The 20,916-nt window shown below is 41.9% G+C and overlaps 1 protein-coding gene across 3 annotated transcripts in view; it reads left to right on the top strand.

Moving 5' to 3' along the window:
• The first annotated feature begins 2,701 nt into the window (after positions 1-2,701).
• The window catches only part of DENND4A (DENN domain containing 4A), a 44,741-nt gene continuing 26,526 nt past the window's right edge, over positions 2,702-20,916 (top strand). For 2 of the 3 annotated variants that reach the window (XM_065734079.1, XM_065734078.1), the window contains exons 1-2: positions 18,947-19,119; positions 20,035-20,101. In XM_065734079.1, coding sequence (XP_065590151.1) covers positions 19,047-19,119; positions 20,035-20,101 — 140 coding nt within the window. In that variant the 5' untranslated portion in view covers positions 18,947-19,046. Of the gene's footprint in view, positions 2,912-14,886; positions 15,217-15,812; positions 16,063-17,325; positions 17,396-18,100; positions 18,271-18,877; positions 19,120-20,034; positions 20,102-20,916 lie in introns of those variants that run through there. The other variant, XM_065734080.1, reaches the window with a different exon arrangement.

Below are 20,916 nucleotides of genomic sequence, written 5' to 3'. Positions count from 1 at the left end.
TTGCTTACTTAAGTAACTGAAATAGTTTTGTCTATGGAAGCCAGTTTCTGCCAGAAAGGAGTGGAATAATAACAGCCTTTTTTTCTCTCTTTTTTTTTTTTTTTTCTCTGAGCACTCTTGAAGCCTCATGAATTATAAGTATTCAGATCTCACAGTCCCGAGACGAAGCCTGTTAAAACCATGTCCTAGGACAGAGAAATTCTCGATTCCATTCCTGGCACTGTCCCTGACCATCTGTCGCTTGTCCTCTGCCTTGCTTCAGTTTACCCATGTGTAAAAAGCACTTAAAATAAACAAAATCATGCTTTGAAAATGACTTCAGTACCACAAGCTAGAAATCTGGGGGTTGCAACATGGGAAAAAATGGTTCTGTGGTTGCCAGTCCACAGAAACCCTGTGAGCCTCCCAGGCTGCACTCCTGGGGAAGCTAAATCTGACTGACAGCTCTCCACCCCATACTTGAGAGAACACCACGAGAGCATCACATTGCTGCCCACCTGCAGCACACACAGTGCTTGACTTGTTTAATTGACTTTCAGTGCATACTAAGAATCTGATCCAACACTGACTGGAATTAATAGGAACGCTTCTATTGACTTAATGATCTCTGGGGCAGTCTCCATGTGTGTGCAGAGATCTCTGCCTTAAGATCCCCAGTGTTCCCATGAAGGGAAAGGCTTTGTTTGACTGACACACAGACGCATTTCTGCACAGCGAGCCTGCAGGATCTGTGCACACAGTGAATGTCTCTGCCTGTACACTAACACTATTCACTGATGTTGCTCTTTATTCAGAAGGAAATACAGCACTATAGTCATTATTGCTCGCAGACCCTTTCACACGGGGCATTAGTTGAGTCTTGATATGGAAAAATGATGACAAGCTACAGAGGAAAGCTCTGCAGTTAGATATAAGATAGGAAAGGTGGCTTGATAGAGGTGTTGACAAGCCAGTAATGAAATGGAGCATTGCAATTACATGTGCTAGTGGGAACCTGGGGATGAAAGTGTGCCACAGCCAACAGAGAGAGAGAGAGCAGCAGGTAGGTCAGAGGGAGAAAGCAAGAGAGTTGGAGGAACAGGGGGAGGAGGAGATGGAAGAACAAGAAGGGCAGGATGGAGATAAGCAGTGTGGGCAGCTGTCATGGTGGGACTGGCAGAAACTGTTTTGTTTGGTGTTTGATTTGGGACTTGCAAGGTAAGGTCTGCATCCCTGGCTCCAATTTGTCGACATTGACACAAAATATAATTAAATAATAATTAAATAATAACATTATACCCGCAAGAAAAATGAGCATACGCTGAATATCAAAGCTACTGACACAAGCTAAAAGATGGACTTTATTACTGCCAACTATTTGAAAACACTTCCAGGATTAGAAACCATCCAAAATGATTGTAGGATGTAGAAATTTTCTGAAAAGAGCACTACATAATTTAAGGACTCTTTATGGAATACAGACCAGCTTGCTGCAAAATACCGAGGTTCTGGCTTCTTATTTTCTTTATTTATTCCGCTGAACATCGCTGAGAGATAACATGTCCTTATGGGTGTGGCAATAAATGCATTTTATGCAGCAATACAAGCAGCGGGCTATGTTCCCGCAGCCCCAGCCTGGGAGAGAGGTTGACACAATCCTCAGGCAGAGGATTGTTGATCAAACAAGAGGCAGACTCAGCACACAGAAATCAAACCTGGCAGCACAAAGCTGAGTGCGTGTGCAGGCTCGCACATGGGCGCCTCTGCCTGGGCCGTGTCAGCCGCGCCGTTTCCTACATGGCGCGTAGGAGGAGCAGCTTGCCCCTATAAGAAGTCGCACTGGTGAAAAAAGTAGGTGGGGAAAAGTTAATATTTTGCACTTTTTAATTCTCGTGTCCTCCTTTTCAGCCAAATTTTCAAGAGGGACTGGTAAGTTTGAACATACCTAAGCACTTAGAGCCCAAACTCAGGACCGTATCTGACTTTGCCCTTTGTAACAAGCCACATCAAAAAGCCTTTGAGCCAAATATCCGTAACTGAGGGAAGCTGGAACCCAAAGCCAAAATTGCACGGTTGGAGCCTATCCCTAAACATCACTTCAAAAATAGCACACCGGGACAACGTTTGCAGTCAGGAGTGCAGCCTGTCGCATGCCAGGACAGTGCACCCGTGTTACAGCACGGCTCTTTTTGTCGTGCTCAGCAACATCTTGACACGCCGCGCTAATCCGAGCTGCGCGCTCTTCAGAGATGACTTTCTGCGTCAGGTTCTTGAACAGCCTTTGATGCAACAACGCGGTGCGGGTTACTTCAGGCCTGCGGGAAACCCAGAGCCCGGTCTGCTTTCCAGATACCTCCCACCGACGGACCCCGCAGGTGAGAGAGGCTGAGCTGCTCGGGCCGGAGATTCATTTCTGCTTAACTTAAGGGTGCTGGAGAAGGGAGAAACTGTTGGACTGAGTGCGGAGGAGAGCCGGGCAAACGCTCCGTTGCATTTCGGGCTGCGCTGGAGGGGCTCCTGCCGACCCCCACAGCTCCGGGGAGGAGCCGGCCCTGAGCTGAGTGGCGAAAGGAGAGAACAGCGAGCCACAGCGGGCACGACCTCCCCCTCCGAGGGGTCCCGAGGGCGGCGGGCGGTGCCGCGGGGGGGGATGCGGTCCTCTTCCCGCGATCACGAGGCGGCACCGCCTCCCCCCGCCCCCGTGACATCCAAGATGGCGGCGGCGGGAGGCGGTGCGGAGGGGAGGGGGGATCCCGCCTGAGCCGCCCACACGGCGGGAGGCGGTGGAGGCGAGCCGGGCTCCGCTACGATGAGATAAGGGCGCGGGGACCGAGCGCGTTTCCCCCTTCCCCGCGCCCTTCGACGCTCGGCGCCGAGGGCAGGAAGCGCCGGCCGCCGTTCCACCGCCCCGGGGAGCGCGGCCCCGTGTGAGGTGAGGGCCGGGGATGTGGGTGCGGGGGTTTCTCCCAGCGCGTATGTGGGGCAGGGGCCTGGGGCGGCGGGGAAGGAGTTCTGCGGCCCCCGGTGGGTGAGGGCCCGGCGTGGGCCGCGCTGAGCAGCGCGAGCTCGGGGCCGCCCCTCGCGCGGGGCTGCGGGGGGGGTTGCGGGGGGGGGCGGCCTTCTGCGCTTCGGTAACTTTCCGTTGGGCTGCGGTGAGAGGAGGGGGAAACTTTCTCCTCTCCCTCCCGACCCCTGAGGTGATCCGGGGCCCAGCGGAACCCCCGGCCCGGCCTGCGGGCCTCGGGCTGCCTCGCTCGGCGGGATCCCCCCGCGCTGCCCCGGGGACGCGGGCTGATCCCGAAGCGCGCGGCTCCGGGTCGGGCACGCCGCCGGGCTCGGGCAGGTGCTGCTCGGCCGTATTTTTGTGTTGCCTTTAACCCTCGGCTCGCAGAAGGCGGCTGCTTTCCAGCTGGATTAACGTGGCACGCTGGACATTAGCCCTGACATTTTCAGTTTTGTCCCGTCATGATGTCTGCACGCAGCAGGGATCGTTGGCCGAGGAGCGGTAGTGTTTAATAACTCCTCAGCAGCGGTTGTTATTCTGGAGTCGTTTCAAAGGGGACTTTAACGCGGGCTGCGCTGAGAATGGGGATTTCTAGAAATGAGGTCCTGCTGCCTGGATCTGAAGTTTGGGTTTTCTGAATTAACTGAGTGCTCTGAACGGCATTTCACTTTGTTTCACAATTTTTCTCTGAAGCTGTTGCTCAACTAGAGGCTTCTGTAAAGAACGTAATGCTACGGGTACGTAATCATCTCACTTTCTGAATGATTAAACGTGAGTATTCAGTATTGACTTGTGATGGTTTAAGAAAAGGAGTTGAGTTAGTGTAGCCAAGGAGGGAGTGGATTATTTCTGGTTTGTGTGTCGTGCAGACCATCTTGCTTTATGAGAGTCTCCCGTTTCTCTGTTTCTTTTAAAAAATTCATATATTTAGTGAAACTTGATCCTGTCTTACGGAGCTGGGTGTCTGCAGGCACGTGGAAAGGGGATGGCAAAGTGGGACTGCACTGCTGGGGAACGAGGCAGTGTTTCTGGGGTCATGGTGAGCTGGCATTGAAATGGTTTAATTATCAGGAAGGCAGCATTTGTTTTTGTGGTTAACTTTTGGGGAAGGAGAAAACTGTATGGAGCATCATAGACAAAATAGGAAAAAAAGCCCTGAGCTTCTCTGCAGCCTTAAGAGCTTGCATAATGTGCATGTTTTACTTATTCTAGAAACATTAAGGTCCAGCTGGATGAGGAACTTTGCTAAAGTTTATAAACAGTTCCTGCTTTACCCAATGGGCTTTTCTAAATTGTGCACTTACCAAAAACTAGCACAAAAAAAGATAAGATCTCATTCTCTAACACTGTGCCAAAAGGCATTATGACCATTTTTTAAAAAATACAGGCTTACTTAGAAGTATTTTTCTCATGAAAAGCATTCACACGCTCAAGTTGTGGTCCTGCGTGTAGCAGTGTGGTTGCAGGTCCACGTTTCTCTTGAACAGCTTGCTCTCTGTGCTCTATCATGCCATATGGAGCTTAATGGAATCTCTATATGTGTTAATGGCAATACCAACTATTTTCTATTTACATAGCCAGAGTTAATTATTAGTTAGCAAAAGCATAAATATTGACAGAGCCTGACTTATTTTGTAGGGCTCATGTGAGTGCAGCTGATCTCTGTGCAAGCGTTGGGAACAGTGTAAATAAATGGATCACATTTAAAAGAGAAAGTAGTGAGAAAGAAAGCAGAGCCAAGCTTGTGCTTGGTTAACTGTGGAGAATGAAGTTGAGTGAGAAAAGTGTTTAATACCACCTCCTGCATGGCCTTGAGAAAGGAATTGGGAATGCTGCTGCTCAGATCTGAGTCTCTTTAATCTACAGGATATTACATTGAAGGGTTTATTAATCTCTAGGTAAATTCTTGTTGGAGTGTGTGATAGCTGAAGAAAAGTGTCTTGTGACTCTTTGCTAGAGGAAGACAGTCTAGATTGAGCTGAATAATGATAATGGGTTTTGTTAATCTTGAGGTTTTAAAACTGGAGAAATTTGCTGTGTCACTTAAATATTCAGCATCCCTTTTCAATTTCCATTGTCCTTCCCAGTGACTGTATTGGAGTTAGCTTTGCAAGTCATAGTAGATTGAAATGCTTTTTACAGGAGTGGAGGAGCATTTGCACTCATGGTCAGAGTAACATCAGCAGGCTGTTTGAAGTGAAGAGTAGAGCAGTCACTGAGTCAGAACCTTCCTGAATCTTCAGGAGCTTCTGCTGCAATAAGACTTGCAGGACATCCTCTGATGTGTTGTCCTTTCCTCAGCACTGACTTTAATTTTTAAATATGTTGTTCGTGTGACTGAAGAGTCGGAGGCTAAAATGTTGCACAAGTTGTATTGGATTTAAAAGGGAAGCCTTGATGTAACCTTGTTCAAACACAGTGTTTTAGGCACTGGTGATTTCCAAGTATCCTGCTGCCTGAGAGCGTTCCAGTAGCTCAGGTCTCAGTGCATCTCTCGCTGTGAATGTGAAGCATTTGTTCTGAAGTTTCCTGGAAAGAACTCTCACTCTTCAGAAACGGAGGGGAAAAAGAAATAAAAATAGTTTTGGTGCCTGGTTGTTTTTTTTTAAAGTATCTTAAATTGCATCGTGTTTTATGTTTGAGATTTAGCACCTTTGAAGAAAGTGAGCTTCCCAGAAAAAGTGAGGGGGGGAAGTGTGCTTTAAAGGGCTGAGTTGCACGTGTCCCTTATGCTTCTGCTGCAGCCTTGCAGGAAGGTGGTGGGAAGGAGCACGGAAGAGTCCTTCCATTCTCTTCCCTTATATATCAATTCTATATACAAACAACTTTTGCTACTGTGAGCACAAATCATGACAGAAATTTTATGGCATACTGAGTGCAGCAAATCTGCAAGCTTAAGCAAGTTGTGCCTTGCTTTATTTGAGGATAGCTTACAGGTATGAGGTGGATATGTATAAACAGAGAATGCATCACCACTGTTCAACTACTGAAGATCAGTAATTTATTGAAGTGAGTGGGGCTCCTTGCTGTGTTGTGCGATGACCTTTAGATGCTTTCTGTTACATTTCTGTTCAGTCTATGATGGATCTGGAAATGTGGACTGTGACTGATCTGGAAATGCTCTACTGATGTGTGTATGTGTATGAAGTGCCACTGCACGCTATACAGCCAAAATTAAAGTGCACAGGGAGTGCTGTATGATCTATAGCAGTCATTTCAGTAGCAGTCTGTGGTGCAGAAATAGTTATTGGTGGTTCCCCTAAGAGCTCAAGTACAGAATCAGGAGGAGATTGTGGAGGTGACGTGGAAACTGAAGTGTTGGTCCTACTCTTTTAAATGGCACGTTTTTCTCTTTTCAGAATATTCTTTCAAATCTTAGATTCATGGTTACAGTAGAGGCTGAAATGGAGTGAAATTGTAGTAGGCAGGGACATGGGGGTGAGGGAAGTATGGTGTAAGCATAGGATGTGAAGAGTGTGGCAGAAGTAAGTTAGCCAATTATATCCTCCCTATTTAATCTGTACTTCGAAGTGCCATTTTTCTTCGTGTGAGTAGGAAAAAAGTCCCATACAAATGAAAGTATTATATTTAAACATCTGAAATTAAAGTAGACAAGCAGTAAGTGTCTTGTGTAAGTCTTGTGTCTGTATACACAAATGAAGAAGTCCCCAGACTACTGCCTGTGTGTGTACAGGCATTACATAGACAAACAGAAGGGGTCATGGACAGGACTCTAGGTTTGGTTTTATCTTGAGCTTCTGAAGAAACTTGTGAACTTTAAGATTTATTCTCCGTTGTACAACCGAAATTGGGATCTTGGTCAGCTCCAGGGGCTCCTGCATGTCAGCAAGTTTGCTTGTGTAATATTTTGACTATACAGTTACAGTGGAAGAGCTAATGCTTTTCAGGACCTGCAAGTGCAAAAGTAATCAGACTCTGCACAACAGTATCAGTTGAATCCCAGTGCAGGAGCACTCATCTAGCAACACAAACAGCTGTAGAGTTACCTTGTATGCTGAACTATTCAGGACAGTGAAGAACTCATTATGTAGAGCACCAAGGGGCAAACCTTTCTGTGAGTAATTTTCTCACACTATTTAGCACATAGGTGACTCTGACCCAATACACTTAAGCCTTTATTTTAAAGGGTTTATGTAATAGTTCTGTCCCAAAAGATGGGCAAGGGGTTTTAAGATAAATCTGTTCTATGTTCAGAGATGCTTTGAGTTAGCTTTGGCTCCCTGATGCAGCAGTTATGTTAGCATGTCATGATGCTTCTGCTGCTGTACTGTGATTGCTGGAGGGGAATGCTAACCTGGCTAGGAACCTGTCACAGCAGCATGTGCTGCTTGATGGATGTGTCATACATAGCTGGGCCGGTAGCAGTACATTCATGTTTATTTTTCTGTGGGGTAGAAGATGACTGTCTTGCTAACTGGATCTGGAGATCTACTGAATGCAAAGGGTGTTAGTTGGTGTTATCTCACTGTTAAACCTTTCCAGTGCAGTGCAGGTCATCTGCAAGTGGCAGCTGCAGTCTACCCCTGTCATCCCCTCAGTGTTGCTAATTTGTGGCATGACTGGGTCCAGTATCCCTACCTACAGGATGTATTTGCAGGCTGCAGGCACATACATATGAGGAAAAAAAAAATGCTTTCTGCCTTCTCCCCATTCCCTCACGCATTCAAAATTTGAATTTGGATGGAGAGAGATTTCATAGCTTAGCTGAAATTGGCACGTATGTCCAAATGTGGCTGGGTGAAATCTGACAATACTTTGATGCACTTTGACATTATGACATGTTGGAAGATCCGCTGCTTTTCTGTGCCTTTATGGGCTGTGCCAAGGAAATGAGAACCCCTCCTTGAAAGTTGTTGTATAATAAGTAGTTGTAGAAAAAACAGACTGGTTGCTCTGTTGAACTGTTTTGGATGAAGTGATATTTGTGTTTTATAGCATTTACCTTGGCTTCACTTCTCCTTCATTTACTGTATATTATTGTCTGCATCTCCTTTCAAACACAGTTGTACTGCAGAAATTGTTTCCATTCTTTGTTTGTGCTTTTTGGCCATAAATACTGTAATTTAGAAAGAGAAATGGAAGTTTTAAAACCTGCTATGTTAAGGTCTGTCTCTGTCATGAATCTCATGGAATGCTTGAACATCACTTTGCTGGTATTTTTTTTTTTGTAGCCACGGTTGAATGCTGTGGGATTTTGCTGTGGTACAGCTGTAATGAACATCTAAGCAGGCTCTGGTTTCAGGCCCTCTTAGCTATCCCTTCAGTTTAGCTGAGAATAAAAGCAGCTGTGAAGAACAAACGAGTGAAAGACTTGGTGAGCGGTAGTGGAGAGCATAGAAGATGCAGAAAATGGCTCAGCATGAGGTCTGTTCCTTCTTGCCTTCTTTCTGCCAGTTGCTTTGCTTTCTCCTTAAGCTTTGGTACTCTACATGGCAAGTTCTTGCTGTCAGACCGCAGCAATCCCTCTGCATCTAGATTAGCCTCTCAATTTAACTCTGATTTCTTTTTCCCTAAGCACTGCTCACCACATCTGTCTCAGTTTCTGGCCTGCATTGCAACTTCCTGCTCCTCAATGCATGCCTCGTGCTCTGCTTCTGCATTCTTATCCAGTGCTTTTCTGTCTTCCAGGCACCTCTTAGAGATGCACTGTTGCCAAACTTTCAGCAGCTCTCTTGATCATCTCCAATGCTGTTTGGATCAGAGCATACTGAGTTGGTATGGACAATTGGGAATGGACCTGCAAGGAGATTGATAGTGATTCTGGTTGAGCGATGTGAAAGCAAAACAACTTTATGGATTATTTATTTTTTTCCCATATGCCAATGTTTCTCTGAACTCCAGTACTGCTTTGATGGCTGGGGGCTTCGTGTTAATTACCATGGTGTTTAATGCTGTTGAGTACAGATGTGTGCCAGAGTGTCCTACAAAGTTGGATGAGTGGTCACATCAGACTTATTTGTTGGCATTATCTGTCACTGTTATTTAAGTGTGTAGGAAGAAATGGGGCGGGGGGGTGAGGGTAGAAATTTGTGTCCATATCTCCTCCTTGGTTTTTCTGGATAGCTAAGAAAGTGTTCACAGGGAAATTACTTGTGTTGATGCTGCTCATTGCTTAGGCTTTTTGCAGCTGTGCTTGAGATCTGCAGGTGATCCCTGAAGTTGCTTTATTTCGTTATGCTCCCCGAACTTTGTGACATAAATCATAGTGATCAGTGGAGTGCAGGTGCGGTATGGGTTAGCAAGATTTGTTCCAGGGCCTGGATTTGTGCTCCAGGCTGCCACCACCACTCCTAACCCTGGGATTAATGACCTTAAAGTGTTGATTGGTTCTGTGTGGTTTGAAATATGTTGTCTTGTACTTTGTGCTTCAGAGAACACAATTTTGATAATTCAACATAGTGAGTTTTTCCTGTCTTTTTTTTAACTTCAGGAATGGAAACAAATACCCTTCCATGGTTTGTATCAGCCCTCCCGAGATGCATTTCTTCCCAGTTTTGTTTATGTTGCACTTTGTTTTCCAAAGTCTTCTCACAGTAATCTTCTGAGAGTGTGCTTCACATCTTGGCAAAGAGAAGCCTTCCTTTAGACAGCGTTTATTTGTGACTACAGCCTTAGTGGTGCTAAGGAGTAGTTCTGGGATGGTGAAGTGTGAGAGCCTCTCTGAGGAGGTATTCACTCTCTGCCTGATGGTGGAAAGCTGTTGCTTCAAAATGCTTCGCCGTGGTGCAAGCTGCTGGCTTACACATGTCTTAGTGTAGAACACAAGCTCAAGTTATCTATTATCCTAATTGAAAAGTGGCTTTACTAGTGTTTGAAGTGTGCAACACTCAAAGAAAAGTTGGGTGAACTGTAGTGGTAAGTGACAAGGAGACACACTGGCTGTGGCAGCGGGGGACTGTGCGGTGAGGTTGTGGGATGGAAGAGTTGCAGGTGGAGTGAGAAGGATCTGCAAATACCAGTAAATAGGAACAGCATTTTAAAGTAGTCTTGGAAATGTTGTTGAGCTGAAGGAACATTTACTGGGTGGCTAACAATTTCTCTGAGAAGACATGGATAGGATTTATCAGGAGTGGAGTAGTTGTAATCATCCAAAGAGCTCAACCAGTCCTCAGAAACATTCCTTGAAACATTAAATGTTGTTTACAATCTTCAAATATCATTGCAGAGTAGGACTTAATATTTGTTTTTAATTTAATTTACAACAATTTAATTGTAAATATACATTTATTGGTAGCTGGGGACATACATACCTTGTCTTAGCAGTTGAGTTCTGCAGTGGTTCACAGCATTCACTCAGTGTGGCTCATGCAGTGCAGCATGCGGTGAGTTTAAGTTTAAACAAATGTGCACATTGTTTAATTTTTGTTCTTACTATTTCTATAGGGCATGAAACTTGTGTAACAAGAAGTCTGTTAAACCCTGGCTAACAGCGAGAGAGTAAGGTGTAGAAGAAATGCCTTGATGAAAAGGTAGGGAAGACACTGTAAGATATTTTGAACAGGCTTGTGTTCTGGTTTGGCAGAGTTCCTGTGATATTTGAGGTGCTTCTGTTTGCTCACAGGATTGTGTGCTTGCTACAAAGAAAATACCAGTGATAGAGGGCTTGTCTAGCTTCTGCCAGGTCGTTCTGGAATCACAGGGAAGGGCTGAAGGGTTTTTCCCTGGGTAATTGTTACTGTTCAACTCTAATGTGATTTGTGCAGTGTCATGGCTGAGAAATGGTTCAGAGCAGCCATAGTGGGACTGACTGATCCATTTAACTTCGTTTTGCTCTTCTGTGATCAGTGTCCACGTTTCTGTGGGTTGGTAGCATACTTCAGGATAATGCAGTACATCCAGAAGTCTGTAATGTAAAGAGCCTTAGTTGGCAATTGTCTATTTAATCTTTGTGTGCTTTCAAAGTAAGGAAGGTCTTGGAACGTGAGTATATGATGAATGCTTTAAAAAAAAGAAAGAATAGATTTCATCATTGTGTAATGAAGTTTTGAGCTATTTAAAGACAAGGGAAAATAAAAAAGCTGCTGCAGTGCCTTGCATTGGTTTCCAACCTGTGCCAGGAGATGTTCTTTTCTTGCTAACGTACAGAACTTGTCTTTGGAGTCAGGCTAAGAAAGCAAAATGTCACTTGTTTTTAGACAGCCGATAGACCTGATATAGTTCTTTACTTCCTGTTCCTTAGTGTTCTTGAAGGAAAACACAGGAAGGAATGGGGAGGTGGGGACTTAAATATTACAGTGCAGTTGTGTTTGTCTGGCAGAGGTAGGCAGCTAGAGCTTCTAGTGGAGTAGCATGGTCCTTACTGCTGTCTCTTACAGAACTGTGTTCCTCTTGGATGTGCAGCACACATACAAGTAAGGCCCTTTGCTCCCTGAGAAAACTGGCTCCTGGAAATAAGCTGAACAGCCAGAGAGCTTCTTGGTGCCTGCAGCCCATTTATGAGCTGTCCCTGTAGAAGTCTACAGCTAGGAGCAGGCGGTGTGAATTGTCAGTATTTTTTTTTTCCTCCTTGTAAATAGTGTAGTGCCTGCATAATTTCTTCACAAAGCAGATCTGCATTAGGCCCTGATTCAGCTGTTGTATCTAAAAAAGTGACCTGGTATAAAATCATGCCTCTGAACGTGTGCTTGTTTTCTGAATGAGATTTGTGGATAGCTTATAGCAAACAGAGGAACTTTCCTGAGAATGAAGTGATTTATTGTGTATGCTTCTGTGGTGTGATTGAAGTCCCAGTGATGTTTTATTTGCTCAGGAGGCTCAGCCTCTAAACTTCCTGGTCACCTCTCATGCTAGTGGACTGTTGTGCACTTTGCAGCAGTCTCGTTCTTTTTAACACCGGCATTTGCTCACAAAGCAAACTTTTCAGATGAATCTCTTCAGTGCAGTTGCTAGAATGCCAGAAGCTAGGAGTTAAAACAGCTGTAGTTCAGTAACAGGAATTAAGAAGTACTTTCTGAGTGTTTGTAGGGAGATAGGATATTATGAATTAAACTGAATGCATAATGAAGCTGAGTTTACCTTTCAGCAAGGTAATCGGGCTTGGGTGGTGGATCTGTGGTGAGATTATCTGGTTGCTTCTGCTGTTCCCATCTCTTCAGGAACAGCAGAAAGTCCCACACTTACACAGTCACAACCTGCGAAGTTTGTGAGTTTCTTGATATGTTCTTACAATTCAGTTTGCTATTTGTAAAGGTACTTTCCTTACTGATACTCATGATCTTTAAATTACAGTGGTAGAAATTATATGCACTGCATTAAATATGATCATCATAAAGTGGCTCTAAGTCTGTGTTGCTGGGGATCGGCACTGGTTGGTAGGGACTTTTCTAAGAGGCTGTACATTACCCCTTGTTTGCATACGCCTTTTATTTTAAAGGCAGGCTTCTCTGCTGCCTTCCTCCTTCCCTCTGGTGCTGGCTGTCCCTGCTGACTGCAGTGCGGAGAAGCTTTAGTAGCTGCTTCTCACTGTCACCATTACTGTTATTGCATTTCACCTAGGAACTGCTGCTCCTAGAAGCACCTCGTGCAGTGTGCCTGTTTCTTCAGTTTGTTTCATATTCTGTTTCCTGCAAGTTGACTTGCAGTACTATATCTGTATGGTTGTAGCATGTTTTGGAATACTTTTACAGTGGGGGTTTTTGTTCAGATTTATCGATTCATGTGAAATTGCTTGTCACATAATTCATCTCTGAATTAGCTCAGATACCCTCTTCTTGTGGCCTGTTAATGTAGAGTTTGCACAAATCTGCACACAGTAAACATGTTAAAAATTCAGGTGTCACAGCAGTTCCAGGAGAGTCAAAGTTGGGTTTCAATGGAGTACCACTGAGTTGTTTGATCTCTTCTGCATTTCATCCCATTTCTTGCTGTGAGGCTTTGTATCAGGAAGCAAAGATCTGAAGGGATGTTGCATCACTAGCCAGGCAATTTTTTTTCCCCATTTCTTAGGAGATGCATTGAATTGTGGAAGACTTGCTGACTTGGGCATTACTTGCTGTGTAACCTTAGGAAGCAAATTTGTGTGATAGCAGGTGTTTGTATGGAGGGGATTCTAATTTTAACTGGTTTTAAATGAGGAGAGCTTGTCCCAGTTTTTCCTGTGTGCTTTTGGGAATTAACGTTTGAGGCATTTGCTGTAAATTTAATGTGAAATAATTGATGATGAGGCTTAAATTTTGAGATAGGTGTTACTCTTGAGTTTTAAAATACAGTTGTTGTTCCATTCATTTGTAATGCTGTCTTGACTTTTGAATCTAGGAGATTGCTCTGTCAATATACTGAAGCTGTAAGGCTTACTTGCAATTTTAACACTTAGACTTAATGTGATAATTTTTTTAATGACTTAAATGTTCTTTTTAACATAAAGGCATTGTGAAGCATTCTGCAGCTGGGGCAGTTTTGTAAAATAATGCTGAAAAAAAGGAACAAAAGGAAAATTTCTAGCTGAATTCTCTGTTGCTTTGCTCTGAACCTGTGCTCACAGGGGTGTTTTTTCATACATTGCCGTGGAAGGAATAGTCATATGTGACTATATGTAATGTGAACACTGTATTGAATTCTGTTTGTGAAATTTCTGAGTGTTAGCAAGCTCTTGAGACTGCTGCGTTGCAACAGCTTCTCTTGCAGTGAAGTTTTTCACCCAAATAAAATACAGACAACAAAAGGGCTCTTTAAATGGCTTGTCTGGATTGCACAGTGTCAGACTTGATGAGCGTGGGGGCTCCTAAAGCTACTTTAGCAAGGTTCTAACACATCTAAGAGATTTAAATAAAGATTTTTAGCCCATCCCTCAGCGTTCTGAAACAGTCCTAACTATGTCTTCTATTTGCAAAATCATGCTGATAAATAGGCTGTGGGTTTAAGTGATTTGCTAAGAGTCTCTGGCAAAGAGGCAACAAATCTCCCAGTACATCGTACGCTCTGTTTTCAAGGCATCTTTTCACAGTAGAAATATTACTTTGTCCTGTGCTGAAATTAATTTACAATTGTAAAAAACACTGCAAAAAAAATAAAAATAAAAAGCTGTATGAGAAGAATTCGTATGTACAGTCCTCCTTCCTGGAACATACTGATGAAGATAGTTTTGTAATTTCACATTACAATTTGGCTGGAACAGCAGGGCTGTATTCCTTGCCATTATTAAAAGCTTCATGTGGTCGGGAATATTATTGTTTCTCAGTGGTCTGTGTCACATTGAAGTTGACTGAGTTTAAATGCTGTATGTAAATATTTGATGTATTGCTGCCTGTGGATCTGTTGCATGTTGAGAATGAGCTCCAAAATTTTATGAAATAACCTGACATTGACTTTTAACATGCAAAAATATTCCAAGATCTGCTCTTGGTATTTGATATAGAATCCTGTCTCTGAAATGTTTTGAAGTATTATAGTTACATCTTTAGAGTAACGAAGGCAGTCTTTGCATGTATGTTTAGTTTTCAGAAAGCAAACCAACGGTCATTCTTGCCTCCAAAGATCCACTGCCCCGGAGAACAGCACACTGTAAAAACACTGCATGCAAACTACATGCAGAATGCTTTTTGGCTCAGCTGTGAGCTCTAAGCAGTGAGCTGCTGGGAAAGCCTTGCACTGCATTTTGCTGTTTGGTGGTTCAGGTACTTTGTTGTAGCAGTTAAGAAAAGAAGACCACTGGGTCCTCCAGTCTGAAGTTAATGTTCAGTGCTCGTATCTGGGACTTGGTTACAAATTGGTGAAAGATGGTGATTGCAGATGGAAGCTGTTACGTGACCTGATGATGGATGGCTAACTCTTTTGTATTCTCCTATTGTGTTTTCATTTGTTATTGAGAATCTTCTATTTTAAGAATAGTTCTGATATCTTAAAATTTCCTTTAAGAATAATGATTTGTATTTCTTTCCCACCAGCTTTAACATCTTGTAATGGAAGATGGAAGACAAAGGGGCTCGTGTTGCTGACTACTTTGTTGTCGCAGGATTAACAGATATTTCTAAGCCACTAGAGGAAGAAATCCACTTCAATGATGCTTGCCATAAAATTGCAAAACCAAAAGAACCTATTACAGATGTAACAGTGATTATTAAATCCCTAGGAGAGGAAGTTCCTCAGGGATATAAATGCATAGATGTTACTCCCTCAGGACTGTCTGCAGATCTCAATAATGGCAGCCTTGTAGGACCGCAGATTTACCTTTGTTACCGCCGGGGAAGGGATAAGCCCCCACTTACTGATTTGGGGTGAGTGATGCTTCTGTTACAGGAAACATGCTTGGCAATTTTATGCGACTAATGAGCAAATAAAGCAGATTTATTGAAATATCTCAGCTTTTTGGATAGAAGGTAAAACTCTCAACTGAAAGATACCTGTTGACTTGCGGGCGCTGTATCCTGCTACTACAGAAATGATGCGTGCTGAGTGCATTTTAGTGGCACCTGTCATCTTTTGCATTTTGGAGTTTCCAAAGCAGTTTATCATTTTAAGTGTATATTTTTTCAGTGTGAAGAAATGATTAATCTGTTTCATAAATGCAGAAATAGAGTTGTGTGGTATTCATAGGGTTGGGCAACAAACCTTCTCATAACACTTGTGTCATAATCATTAAACTTTAGAAAGCATTTATGCAGGTGAGAAACTAGTTTAGTTTCATCAGTTTTTTTCCCTGTTAAAATGCAATTTGTTCTAATGTTGGCTGAGCTAAAATATACTTTACTAAAGATGTTTTAATCATATGAGGCAAGCTGCTGCTAAACTTGTACTATTCGGTTAGAATTATTTGTATTTGAAACACAATATTCATGTGCGTTCTGACTCCTGTTTGTCCTGTTTTAATTAGGGTTTTATATGATGGGAAAGAAAGAGTAAAGCAAGGTTGTGAAATAATTCAAGCTACTCCGTATGGCCGGCCTGCTAACATTAGTGGCAGTGCCTCATCACAACGAGTGTTTGTCACTTACCGAAGAGCATCTGAGAACATGACACAGAACACGTTGGCTGTTACAGATATATGTATAATCATACCAAGTAAAGGAGAAACCCCTCCACATACATTCTGCAAGGTTGACAAGAATCTTAATAATAGTATGGTAAGGTGCAAGATTTGAATTTTGAACGCTTGCTGTTCAATGATGTGTGGTCTGCAGAGTATTTGTGATGGTTTGCAGAGTAGCTGGTGAACGGTTTTCAAAAGCATTCTGCAAAGATAAGTCGTACCTTGGAGGAATTCGAGGGCTACATTGCCTTGTTCCTGCTTGAAACGAAGTCATGTTGAAGTCCTGGAGCAAATGGTCTTTTTATTAGTGCTGACATACAAATACTGGCTTGGGATTAGTCTTTAGAACCTGTTGCATCACCATATATGTAACTGGAAACTGTACAGCCTGATTTACTGTTGTGATGGGAATTCTGTACCTAAGAGCTATATTTTCTTCTGTTTTTATACTCTCCCATTACCTGCAGCACTGTTTTGTGTCATTGTCATGTCGTTTCACAAGCATTTTCTGAGAAGAAACTTTTCTATAAACAGTGTTGTGTACTGCTGACTGTAAGCTTGTTTAAAACCATTTTAATGGTTCCAAAGCTGGAGTTCCTGAAACACAGATATCACAGCACTTTGTTTGCTGAACTTAATGTGTAAGTGTCTCCCTAGTTGAATCTACAGCCCTGTTTTCGTACAGTCCTCATAAGTCACCATGCTGTAGAGGATGTGAGTAGTATTATGCAGAAAGGGTCATGGAAACGATCTGTACTTGGTTTTGTGTAAGTGCCTGCAGGCATTACAAATGGATTTTTCAGTTCTACCAGCTCCTGTGTTGAGTGGGTTATGGGAGTGCTGTTACATCCTTTGTTGTATCTTTCTGCCTTACTGAAGAGCTGTGTGCGCTCATGGATGCCCATTTTTCCTAATCTGTGGCCTTCACACTTCCCTTATTCTCATGTCCAGAAACTGAGAACATTAAAATTTTTAAATGTTATCACTGCCAAAAAGGAAATTGTTGTTTCTAAGTTGAAAAATGCAATGACATTGGAGTATTAAATCACGGATACAATAAGGAATGTCTTGAAGGTTGATTTGATTGAAATGCAGGCACAAATATTTACAAACAGGTACTTGCAGGTCTGAAGTTGTGTTAATGAATGTTTTGGAGAAGAATTGATAGTTTTCAGGTTTCAATCTATAGACTAGTTTTGTTTTAGAGCCCAAAGTGAGTCCTGCTGTGGACTGTTTATGTATGGATAATGATTCTTTTAAAACAAGGAAATGCCCCCTATTTTGCTGCATCCTTTTCTTTGGTGTTTTATGATTCCATATTTTACTATGTAACCCAGCGTCTTCATTTGTTTTACAGTGGGGCTCAGCTGTTTATCTGTGTTACAAAAAGTCTGTGGCAAAAACCAACACCATATCATACAAAGCTGGTATGTGTCTACTGTTTAGCATTTTTATCCTCAGTTCAGGATTTCCAGGCTTATTTGTAATGTAATACATTTTTTTTGTCTAGGAATTATTCCACATAGACACTGTCCTGATGTTATCCAAGAAAGAATCTTCCCCTGAAGAGTTCTTAAAATAGTGTTCTAAAACCTTTAGAATTATGGCTCATTACTCTCACATGTTAAAATATGCTTTTAATTGGAAGTTCAATTTTTTTTATTGCTGATAAATGCCTTTCAAGAATACATCTATGCACGTGAGGAAATACAACAAAAAATATTTGATGTATCTGTATGATCACTTTCTTTAAAAAAACATTCTGAATAATAATGCAGACTTTCAGTCTGCCTTAAGCACTGGTGCCATTGAGCTCTTTTAAGTATTTTTCTGATTGTGTATTGCTTTATTTGTATGACAGAATTAGATTTGCTATGGCTCTGAAACATACTGGTTTTTTTTAAACCCCTGATTACATTTAAGTGGGAGACACAGGATCATTCAGACTTGAGCTGTAGTGCACACATCCTTTTGAGGTGCTGCTCTCTGTTAACGGTGGCAGTTTAGATCTTACTAAAGGATGCATCATAAATTCATAAACATATATACAGTGTTGGTGGGCATATTCTTATGAAATGAGCTGTATGTTTTTTCCTACCGTTACTTACACAATTACCTCTTCACCATTAAAGGTTTAATATGCAGATATCCTGAAGAGGATTATGAATCGTTCCCATTACCAGAATCTGTGCCTCTTTTCTGCCTGCCTATGGGTGCAACAATTGAATGTTGGCCATCTAACAGTAAATACCCTCTCCCAGTGTTTTCTACATTTGTACTAACTGGAGCTTCTGCAGAAAAGGTAACGTGTTAAAAATCCAGTTGTATATCTGTTCAGGTTATCTACATAAATATCCGTTATCAAATTTGAACCTATTCATTAGGACTTGATTTAAAGCCTACTTAAAAGCTAATCTTGCATTTGTTTCTCTGCTGGACTGTTGATTGTAGAAACCTGTCCTTTGGTTTTCCATCTGGTTAGCACAGCTATGGAAATCAGGACTGCACAGATGTGCACATATACTGTGCTTTTTTATTGCAGGCATGTAAACAACCTTAAATGTATATGCTTGTCCTATAAAGTAAATTGGATGTCAGAGGAATACAGCTTTGAGCTGCTTATAGAGGAGTCCTAGAATAGCTTAAAAGGCAATTGTAGAAACAGTTTTCCTGTGTGTCATCATTATTTATTTCCTCTCACTTAAATCATTAATTTAATCTTTTGCATATGACATTGAGTTTAAATAAATAATATACAGTCTGGAATTTTGCAGCTATAATAAATTGCTTCAAAAGATGGTGCATTAATGTAACATCTCAAACAGTAATAGAAACTTGAAGATTCCTTTGCGTGATTGCTTTGATGACTTATGGAAATACACTGACTTCAAATAAACTGTTGTTTACAGGTATATGGTGCTGCTATTCAGTTCTATGAACCGTATCCTGAAGAGAATCTTACAGAGAAACAGAAGTCTCAGCTGGGATTAGCAGCTGCTGCTGAGGGAAAGTCAGACACATGCAGAACAGTCCAAACAAACAAGTGCATTTGTCTGCTCTCTCACTGGCCTTTCTTTGATGCTTTCAAGAAGTTTCTTACCTTTCTGTATCGTTACTCCATTTCTGGACCACACGTCCTCCCTATTGAGAAGTAAGTAACTTCCAAACCCACTGAAGTCATTTCTGCTGGTCAGTCCACGTCTGTTTAAAACTTTCCTGTAATATGCTTTTGATCTTAGTCATCAAAAATTATGTATGACTACGTAGTTTTGAATCAGAAAGGTATAAAACAAGTCTTCTGCATAGACCATTGGGTTTCTATGAATTAATTTAGAAGTTGGTTGTGTGAACCCTAGTAATGATAAGCCCTGCAGGAAGCGCAGCATCGTAGCGTGCAGTTTGGTAGAGTGCCTGTTTCCACCTGAATTCCTCCTGAATGCAGGTAGTTCCCTCGAATCTGAAAGCATGTGTTACATAGAACTCCAGTGCTTTTGGAACTATTTTTATTGGGAATTTATATAATAGAACATATTCAGTTCTTTAAAGCACTTCTGTAACTCATAGAGAAAACTTAAACACTTTTTAGATCACAAATTTGGTCTGTATTTAGAAGTGCAGATGTGAAGAAAGTAAATGAAGGTAGTGATTCTTGCTGTTACTCAGCTGTGCTGTTTTTCTCCAAAAACTTAAACAACTTCAGTTCTTGTCACCGAGTTATAGTGCCACTCCAAACCTGTCTGAGGCATGGTTGTAAAATGGAGCTGTGATACTCAAACCTCAGTATTTCTACTTTACAATATATTATAAAAATGGCTCCATGTGGTATTTCAGCCACTGAACAAGTTTCCAGTCAGAATCGTAATCCAGCCTGCCGTTTTGGTTGTCACCCCTGGACAAATAGGTTCTGAAGGTCACATTAGCCCTGTGGGGTTTGGAGGCCCTTTGCTTTCTGTCTCATGAAGTAGCATGGGCTGTTTTTATATTATTAGTAATAATTTTTATGTTGAGCTAAAATGGTTTAAGCTTTTTTTTTTTTTTGCTAAATCAGTTTTTTTTTTTCTTCTAGGCATATTTCTCATTTCATGCATAAAGTTCCTTTTCCATCCCCTCAGAGGCCAAGAATTCTGGTGCAGGTAAGTGTAAAACTTCCTAATAGCTGTGTCTGAGTGGAGGCAAATTAGCTGTTGAATGGGTTATAGGGAATGGAAAACGTAATTTGTATGTTCAAATGGTTTGTTAATGTTCAGGACATTGTTTTCTAAATTCAGACTTAGTTTCTAGAGGCTTCTTATGTGCTCTGTTTCCAGCTTAGTTTAGGTCTTAAATGGTAAGTTGTAATATCTCACTTAGTGACCGTAGAACTTAATTTATTGTATTTTATTGAGCATGTGCAGAAGCTAATGAAAAGCTACTCAAAGTTGGCATGTTTTTTTTTTTTTTGCAATAGCTTTTGAAATGTTTTCTTGCTACAGTATGAAAACTGTGTAAAATAAGTATCATTAACATTAAAGCCCAGTGCTAAGAGTATATTCATAGTTACTCTGAGGTCTTTCAGAGAAATAAAGATGAAAGTTCCTTCTTAATGCACTTGGATATTCTAAAGAACTGACATCTGTTACTGTTATGGACAAAGGGGTTTGAGAACAATTGCTGTGAACCTGTATCTGACATTGTGTCACTTTCAGTAGTTCAATTCCAAACCCGGTGTTTACGTCCTGGTTTGTTGAGCCTACGCCTTCAATAAAATATTTATGGTAGGGAGCACTAAACACATTTACAGAGAACTGTGAGTGAGCTTAGAAGAAAACATTGGATTATTATTATTATTATTTTTCTTTTAGTTTGCAGTTTAGGGAACAGTATCGAAGTGTGCATGGGTGTATATCTTGCAACAAGCTTGAGTACTTGAGTGATGTGAGATTCTCTCACCGTATTGTTTTCAAACCCT

The sequence above is a fragment of the Cyrtonyx montezumae genome, unplaced genomic scaffold (genome assembly GCF_038088225.1).
Source record: "Cyrtonyx montezumae isolate F1298 unplaced genomic scaffold, pur_monq_1.0 scaffold_17, whole genome shotgun sequence".
NCBI lineage: Eukaryota > Metazoa > Chordata > Aves > Galliformes > Odontophoridae > Cyrtonyx > Cyrtonyx montezumae.
This window is presented reverse-complemented; position numbering and strand designations above follow the sequence as displayed.